Source organism: Macrobrachium nipponense, chromosome 28 (genome assembly GCF_015104395.2).
Source record: "Macrobrachium nipponense isolate FS-2020 chromosome 28, ASM1510439v2, whole genome shotgun sequence".
In the NCBI taxonomy this organism is placed as follows: domain Eukaryota; kingdom Metazoa; phylum Arthropoda; class Malacostraca; order Decapoda; family Palaemonidae; genus Macrobrachium; species Macrobrachium nipponense.
The window spans coordinates 10,019,128-10,028,491 of NC_087217.1; the positions used below are offsets into that span (position 1 = coordinate 10,019,128).

At 45.2% G+C, this 9,364-nt stretch overlaps 1 protein-coding gene across 10 annotated transcripts in view; it reads left to right on the forward strand.

Moving 5' to 3' along the window:
* LOC135201401 (E3 ubiquitin-protein ligase TTC3-like) overlaps positions 1-9,364 on the forward strand; it is a 409,740-nt gene that overhangs the window by 175,036 nt on the left and 225,340 nt on the right. For all 10 annotated transcript variants that reach the window (XM_064230282.1, XM_064230284.1, XM_064230283.1 and 7 more), the window contains 2 exons: positions 1,225-1,292; positions 1,494-1,581. In XM_064230282.1, coding sequence (XP_064086352.1) covers positions 1,225-1,292; positions 1,494-1,581 — 156 coding nt within the window. The remainder of the gene's footprint in view (positions 1-1,224; positions 1,293-1,493; positions 1,582-9,364) is intronic.

Consider the following 9,364-nt stretch of genomic DNA (forward strand, 5'->3'; position numbering starts at 1 on the left):
CCTTGAACTGTGGATCAGTGAGTTCCCTTTCAGCCAGCAGATCCAGCAAATGCAGAATAAATTTTACACCCTGGAAGGTGCTGTAGATCCCTTCCAGATGATGCTTCCTTAGTGCCACCAATGCCAGTATGTACTCTATAGAATTGGTAGTCATGGCCATGGTCCATGCTATCTCATGGCTGGGCCCCAGGCAGTGTGTCATGGCTGTGTTTCTCATGAGAAACTCCCTGTTGGTGTCTGGCCCTCAGCAAGATTAATTGTGTAAGGTGACAAGGCTCTCAATTAGTACAATCTAGCCCATCATGTTAATGTGTGGGCAAACATAGTTCTGCCCTGGAGAGAATGTGTTCATTCTCTGCGTTCACACTTACCTCGTGTTAAACAGCTCAATCCTTGGTTTGCACTTCTACTACTTCCTCCTGAGTAAAATTAATAGCTGTAAAGCTTTGTTTTTTTTGGGGGATTACTAAGATTCTCAGGTTGCCTGTGCAACTATGATGCAAAGCACCACTTGCGAGGCTTGTGTTTACTGTTAACCCTTCACTTCAGGTGCCCAAAGAAAACCTTAGCTCCAGAAGGCTAAGCATTTCTCATCTCATGGAACCCCCTTTTCAACTGTCCAAGGGAGGTGGCAGGGGATAGAAGGAAGGATTGTATAAGGGGCTGAAGGCCTTTTAGAATTTAGTCCATCCTCATGCCCCTCAGAAAAACGTAGATAATGACATGTTAGTTTAAAAATAGAACTGCAATCTGATAGTAAGATGAGGGAAAGAACTGTGCAAAACAAAGATTATTGTGGTATTGCATCTTGCATAAATCATATCTCATCTAGCAAACTGATAATCTGAATGAATATTAAAAAAAAATTAAAAGCAAAGAAGAAAATTATATTAGTTCCATAAAATATCAAAAAGAAAGAACAGGTAAAATCTGTTTAGAGAATGAAATGAAAAATGATGGCACTGGTATTGAATTGGCAAACAATATTCATGGAAGAATGACACAGTCGTTGATATTAACTCTGTCAAGTCATATTGAAGAGCAAAAGATGAAGCAAAGCTTCATTCCTGGTCTGTGCATGCTCATTAGGTTCCTCGTAATCTTGAATGGTTTGAGTACAGTAACATACAGTTAATTTGGGTTGTAGTGAGCAAATGTAAACATAGAAATTTCTTATGTGTTCTCTTGAACAATTAATAACCCTGTCTTATTTTATTTTTTAAGGAAGCGACAGTTGAGATTAGCTCGAGATCAAGAAATTTGTATCATGAAACACTGAAAGATGCCAGAAGGTTTGTACAGAGATATTGCTTTGAAATTAATCTACTGTGTTTTGTTCAAGTTTTGAAAATACTGTTTTATGGATTGAAAACTTGTAATAATTGGATACATAATTTATATTAAGTTTAAAGATGAAGAGATTCCTATGAATTGTTTGTATAATAAATTTTAGTGTGAACAATGCCTTCTCTTTACTTTTTACATATTTTCAGATTTTATGAAACCAACCAATTCCGTTATGCTTTAGAGGTGTTTGGTAAAGCTTTAGCCTATGCTACTCCTAGTGGTGACAGCACAGCGGTAAGTAATTCATGGTAACGGGGAAAAAAATTTGTCTGGATTTGGTCGTCATGGTTTTGGTTTGGGGTCAAAATTTATATGAGAAGTCAATTTCTGTTAAATTTATCTTTTAAACATGGATATTTGCAACAGGTTTCTCAAGTATTTTAGTATTCAGGTAATTTATATAATTATATATATATATATATATATATATATATATATATATAATATATATATATTGTGACGTTTATAGATCGTTCGTCTACCCCGTAATTAACTAAATAATTTGATTTGGAAAACGGCAGCCATTTCTTTAGAATATCAGCTGATTTTTAGTAACCGCGGGAAACCCAAAACCCGCCAGCTAGAGATAGGAAGTTCCCCAGTTGGGGGAAAAGTCTTTTATCAGCTGTAGGGACGTATCTCAAAAGGGAAGGGTGTAGGCAGATTGGTACTTCTTAGACCTATACCTTAAGCTCTCTTTCCTGTGACCCCTCTGCTGGCTGTATGCTTGTTTTCCAGGATTGGCCTTGATCGTGGGGGGTTAAGCTGACCTCCAACCCCCAAGCAACCCAACTGAATTCTGTCTCAGTCGGCTGCGAGACGTGATCTCGGACAGAGGTCAAATTACCTGCCTTCCTGTTAGGCCTACCCAGGGTGTGAGTGGCGCGCCGATGACCCAGGCCTCAGACAAAGGGGGCCCCATGCTTTTCTACAAAGAGCCACGTTTTCTACAAAGGCCCACACAAAACACGACATCCAGGTACGTCTTGTGAAACAACATATTGCCAGTCCCTTATCACCTATTATAATTTTGATCCTCATCCTCCCAATTCAATTTCCAGCAACAAAGGGAATTCATCCTTTTGTTCCCTCTCACTGCCTCATGGCCGCATGCTTCCCCTTGTGTGATCGTCCCAGACCAATGGAGTCATTGCATACTTCAGTGAAACCTTAAAAGTTCCTTCTCCCCAGTATTAGAGAATTAATTAATCAAAGCAAGAAGTCATTTTTTCTTTTATCTCGTTTAATCTGGGATTCTTTTCCAGATTCCATGAGTCACGTGCCGTCTCTGCCCGCAAGTGTGCATTACCCAAAGTGAATGAAAATCAGCTTGAATTGAATGAGATTATAAGCCCCAACGTGGGGGCCAATATCATTTACCTTTTCTCCAGCCCAGCACGGGCCTTTTTGTAAATAAATAACTGTTAAGTAGAGCTGAGTTTTCTGGCGACCTTCCCTCTAAAGAAACTAATAATAACCATCAGTTTACGGTAAGTTAAAGCAATTCCCTCTTGAAATCCCTCAATTACTTCCGTTTACGTATCTAGCCTCTCTCAAGGCTGCTATATACGTAACATTGTCGACCTTCGCCGAGGATATGAACCTAGCTTGCTTAAAAAAAGCTTGTAAATCGCGTTATCCGTTGTAAAACGTAAACTGTAAATTATTTTACAAAACGTAAATCAAGCACACTTGCAGGGAAAGAAGACACACTGACTCACGGTAAGGTATTCCATTCATTAATATGATTATTCTATAACCAATGTTAGCTTAAGGTACGTTTAAGTATTTTTATTGTTGAAGTGGTCAAAAGAGCGTAGGTAGAAATCTTATTATTGTAACGGCGAACGCGCCAGTGCTTTATTTTAGCGGCGAGCAAACAATTTGCCCCGCGAATTCTCTGTTACTTTGTGCTGTCCTCGTAGGAGCTTACACTAACACGTGTGCAGATAGATGCCAGAAAGGACAAGATCAAACTAGGAAGTGCTTTGCCAGGGTTTATTGCTGTGTTTGAAAGCCTAGCTAGTTAGGAGTGTTTTACTAATAGTTACGGCAAAAGAAGTGTACAATTCTTTTGTCTGAGATATGTTAGGGTATTCATTTTTAACTAGTTTTTCATTCCAAGTGTTGGTAACCGCTTACCTCTCAGCTAATTCAGCTTCGCGCTCTCTCGCGCCTGCGCGGTCTCAACCAGCCTTCGTCTCATTCACAGCGGCAGCCATGTTTGTTTTCTCTTTCAACATTATCTAAACAATTTAAGCAAAGTAACGTAAGTCACGAAGTTTTAACGTAAATAATATCAATGTCTGTACTAGTATCTATCGTTCTGCCAGAGAAATTAACGTAATTCGCCTTGAATAAGAAAGTAGAATTTGGTGTGTAAATTGCCTTCGCATTTACAGAGAATCAGCTGTTTTGAACGACATGCTGCGCGCTAGCAGCGCTACCCAGCTCCTTCACGTGTTTCACCTCGCATCGCTCACTCGCGCGCTGAGCGAAAATTTCATTTCACTTCGCACTTAACGTAGCCTCATTCACAATTGTTTGCTAACATCGTTTTAAAATCCTTACCGTCATTTCACTGTTCACCAAGGGACCTAGTAATCTTACATAAAGTTAAACGTAAATCCTCAAGTAGAGTAAATCACAAGAATTGTTAACGTAAAACGCGTCTTTGTAAAATTCATATTGAAACGCAAATCATTTCATAAGCGCAAGCCGCTAACATTAACGTAAAAATCGTTCACCACGAGCGCGTTATCATTTTCATAAAACGTTATCCAAAAGCATTCTTTCATTAAAAACGTTTAACGTAAGTAAATCATTTAACGCAAGTTGCGTCATATTAAACTAACATTAGTAGTTCAATTCAAATATAAGGGAGTTCATTCATATATCATTTTTCACCCTCTACCGAGAGAGAGAGAGAGCCAGAGAGAGAGAGAGAGAGAGAGAGAGAGAGAGAGAGAGAGAGAGAGAGAGAGAGAACCAGAACCCAGTATTCACGAAGCCAAGAGTACTACATCTTACCATTAATTATAGCATGCAGAATTAACATTATTTTAGTCTCTTGTGTCTTTCCTTTACACTGAGCGTGATACGTACGCGCCTGTGTCCATTGCAGTTTGCAAGCATTTATTTCATTTATCGAGTACTTCAGCGAGTGACTGAGCATTTCTAGAATTTCCATTACCTGTCGTTGCCCGAGTGGTCTTGTTCATTTTTATCCCAAAAGACTTGCGTGTACCGCAAGCACAATTCGCACAGTGTGCCAACGCAAATTCATTACTTCCAGACAGGGAAGTCGTTACCAGTTTAGGACTGGCCACCACCAGTGCACGTCAGGTCTTATCATTTTACAGTGCCATCTAATTCTTGACACTGTTCATCGACTGGCTGCTGAAGTACTCCCACCTTTTACTTTCTCTCCTCCACCATTACACTCTGCCATGAGCAGTGCCCTTTCACTTCGGTATATTTAAGTATACTGCATGTAGTGTCCGGGACATACCAGCACGATACCAGTGCTCCAAGGAACGCCTCCATAAATGCCATTGCACCTGTACAGGCCGTACAGGTAGCCCATTAAACCTGCGTGTCCGTCCTTACGGAACGCCCAAGTAACTAGTGTGTCCATGTACAAGGGTCAGTGATCCTTCGGAACACTCAACAAAGGGAACGCCTCCCGAAGCGCCGCAATACCAGCCCTAAGTGCTGACAAACCTGCGTGTCCGTCCTTACGGAACGCCCAATTCATTAATGTCCGTGTACAAGGGTCAGTGATCCTTCGGACCAATCAAGGGAACGCCTCCCGAAGTGCCATCGCACCTGTACAGACGTACAGGTAGCCCTATACCTGCGTGTCCGTCCTTACGGAACGTCCAATTCATTAAAGTATCCGCCATTTTGGATCACTGAACCAAGGAACGCCTCCTCATAAGTGCCGTGCACCTGTATTGGACCTACAGGTAGCCCATTCCAACGTCTCCCAAGTTGGGAACGCCCGTAAGTGTGACGTACGCCGCACACTTCATTCGATTTTTCACCTCAGTAGAAGGTGCCATTCACAAAGTGCCACCGAGCACCCAGTCTTTTCACTTTTCATTACCACATTGCAGAACCCATTTCCAAGTGAGTGCCACTTTCCACAGTAGGCACTCCTATTCCATTCAGTACCCTTTCCTGGCCATTATTTTCATTTTCTTCCGAGCCTCTACTGTAGCCTAAGGGAAATGTCTTCCCCTGCTTCCCGCGACTTCTTGCCAGAGAGCTAGAGAAGCTCGGAGCCCTCATAACTCTGGGCAGGGAGGCTGGTTACACTGGACCAGCCCTTGACCAGTGGATAAAGACGCAGCAGGCTGCTGCGCGCCAGCAGGGAAAGGAAGAAAGAGAAGCAGAGAGGAAAGCCGGAGAAGCCGAGAGAAAAGAAAGAGAAGCAGAGAGGATAGCCAGAGAAGCAGAGAGAAAGAAAAGAGAAGAAGAGAGAAAGCATGAGCTAGCTCTCCTAGATGACGCAATCTCTCTGCTAGTTTCCAAGCCCCAGACCATGAGCTGGACTCCCGGTAAGAAGTGGTTGCGGAGGTTCTGCACCACTTGTTGTGTGCGTGGGCATGCTGTGGGATTCCGACCAGTGCCCAAGTCGGTCCTCTACCTTGGGAGGGAGAGCTTCCAGGGTGAACTTCTCCAAGGCTACCATGTAGCCCTGCCTGATGAACAGTCTCCTACGGCCTATCAGTGGGTACAAGTCATGGCCGACACCGAAGCCCAGGTCTCCCTTATTTCCAGAAAGGCATTGCCTAGGGGTGCCAAAATCCAGACGAACGAAGAAATTCAGTTTGAATGGATTGACGGTAACCTCTATTCTGTTCCTTCGGTCCTTCTGAATGTGGAAATGCCCTTTCTGGACCAGGAGACCAGGGAAACCACATTGTGTCGCCTGGGCGTAGTTGACCAATTTCATGATGTTTATCAGGTGATATTGGGCCGAGATCTACTAAAGCCGTATCTCCCCTGGACGCAGCTCCCACTACCAGATGCACCGGACACCTGCAGCATGCCAGATAACCACACCTCAATTTTAGGTTCAGAGGCTAGTGCCTCCGATGTCCCCGACATCCTGTCTATTTGCGAACCTGGCCCTGACCCAGTGTCAGAGCCCGAAGTTTCTTCCGCACCATCTCAGCCTCTTACCACTTTACCGCCTACCTCCTCCCCTTTGGAAGAGGTAAGCCCACCAGTTGACCCCGGACTTGTTTCCGAGGGTGATCCAACAGAGGACGTTTCACCTGTGCCAGAGCACACTGCCAGCCTTGGTGACTCCACAGATTCGCAACCTGTGGGGCCATCTCGGTCTTATCATCCAGTGCCACGGAAGAGGTTCTGGAACACGTTCTGCCGAGACTGTGGCCGCAAGGGTCACATGTCTGCCAACTATGGAGGGTGCGCAAATTTTAATATTCCTGCCATCGCAATGGCCATCACCAATCCTTCTTCTCTAGGACCCCCAGCTAAGGGCCCTATAACTGTTGCACCCCTCCAAAGTCATTATCAGCCAAGCCACGTCAGAGCCTACGACGACTCTGGCACTCAAATCTCCCTGATACGGGAAGACAGATCCCCCGAGGGCTACCGTCGATAGACGACAACTAATCACCATCGAAGGTATCAACCATATCAAGCTGATCCTTCCAACCGTGCAATTGAGAGTCACCCGACCTCATTTCTCCAAGGTTTGTACCCTTGCAGTTGCAAGCTACATCCCAGGAGGTTATGACCTCCTCCTAGGGCAAGACATGAAGTCTCCCTCGCATTCCAAAAAACCTAGGGGTCCTAACCCCACAACAAATCACTCCAAAGCAAGGAGTCATCGAAATTCTACTTCCTCTAGGAAGTACGTCCACCAACAGTCTCCCCCGCTACCAAGGAGGGAGATTGATCATTCACAGTTCCGTTGCAAAACCTGCAACGTAATAGGGCACTCCACGAATTGTCCTAGGTGCCCTAGCCGACTACCAGCAGCGGACACTGTCCATTTTCCACAAGGCTTAGCCTTCCAAAAGAGACAGGAGCCTCTGTCTCCCATTTCCAAGGGCACGCTGAGAGGTATTGCACCTCCGGTACCCGTCACAAGGTCCAGTCCGACCTCAACTCTCTGCCAGTGCCACTTGGCAGCACTGGGCAGTTGCCAAGCTCCGTCCAGCCTGGACGTAGAGCCACCACCGAACTTGACCTCTGCGCCTGGCCCTGAGCTAGCGCCGGCGCCTAACCTAACCAAGGATCCTCCTACAGGAGATCCTCCAACAGGCATGGAGCTTACCGCAGCCCATGGCCAACCCAAAGTCCATGAGTCTTCTTCACCCTCATCACTGTCGCTCGAGGATGAACCTCCGGCAGACCTAACCTTCATACCTCCTCGGGAAAACCAGGAACTGCCCAACCAGGAGTCAGCCTGAGTTTTCCCCTTACGACGGCTGTCGCAGCAGCCGAAGTGAGGGCCTCCCCTGCAGTAGGTTTCCACCTCTACGACGGTTGCTGCAGATACCGATGTAGGTGTTCTCCTGAAATCCCTCAGGCTACCACTGCCTCTGCTCCTGCCGGCGTTCTGGCCTTTCCCCAGAGTCGGTGCCTCCGCTACTCTAAGGACTGGTATAGCCAGGTCCTGGAGAATAAGAAGAAGAAGAAGAAGGGACGTAACCAATCATTAACAAACTAACCCAAGAGCCACATGCTCTCCTTGACACCTGTGCCTGAGGTACAGTGTCACATTCATTTGCAGAATGATCCTGGCACCTACCCAGAGAAGGTAGCCAGCCTGATCTCTGCCAGTAGCACTAACCCTCTAACCCCTAGCCATTGTAATACTAACCCTCACTTAAATATAATTACCTCATTGCATTTCCCTCCTGGTCAACTAACCACTCATCATCCCCAAGCTCATTACCTCTTATCATGTATTTTTACAATTCCGTCGCTGACTACTGCTGTGCGTACCACACTCTGGTATGATTGCGTCTTCATTTAAATGTATTGAGTAGGTTAGGCTAATGATTTAGTACCAGGGCATTAGGTTAGTAGCAAGTAGAATTTTCAAGTAACCTTATCTAGGGGTAGAGTAGACTGTCGTCACAAGACAACCTGTAGTTATTTATTAGGCTAGACTACATCACTATATTAAGTTAGTACACTTAGCATCTTTGCCTATAAGTTAGGTAGGCCACTGTAGTTAGCTGTATCCCTGCTCAAAGAAAACTTCAAATTGGAATAGGAGAACGGGGTAGTCGAGACGATCAATTTATTTAAGCCAAGACCTTCACACCCGAAGGGAGTGGAATGCCTTCTTAACAGGGGGAGCTGTGACGTTTATAGATCGTTCGTCTACCCCGCAATTAACTAAATAATTTGATTTGGAAAACGGCAGCCATTTCTTTAGAATATCAGCTGATTTTTAGTAACCGCGGGAAACCCAAAACGCCGCCAGCTAAGAGATAGGAAGTTCCCCAGTTGGGGGAAAAGAGTCTTTTTATCAGCTGTAGGGACGTATCTCAAAAGGGAAGGGTGTAGGCAGATTGGTACTTCTTAGACCTATACCTTAAGCTCTCTTTCCTGTGACCCCTCTGCTGGCTGTATGCTTGTTTTCCAGGATTGGCCTTGATCGTGGGGGGTTAAGCTGACCTCCAACCCCCAAGCAACCCAACTGAATTCCTGTCTCAGTCGGCTGCGAGACCGTGATCTCGGACAGAGGTCAAATTACCTGCCTTCCTGTTAGGCTACCCAGGGTGTGAGTGGCGCGCCGATGACCCAGGCCTCAGACAAAGGGGGCCCCCATGCTTTTCTACAGAGAGCCACGTTTCCTACAAAGGCCCACACAAAACACGACATCCAGGTACGTCTTGTGAAACAACATATTGCCAGTCCCTTATCACCTATTATAATTTTGATCCTCATCCTCCCAATTCAATTTCCAGCAACAAAGGGAATTCATCCTTTTGTTCCCTCTCACTGCCTCATGGCCGCATGC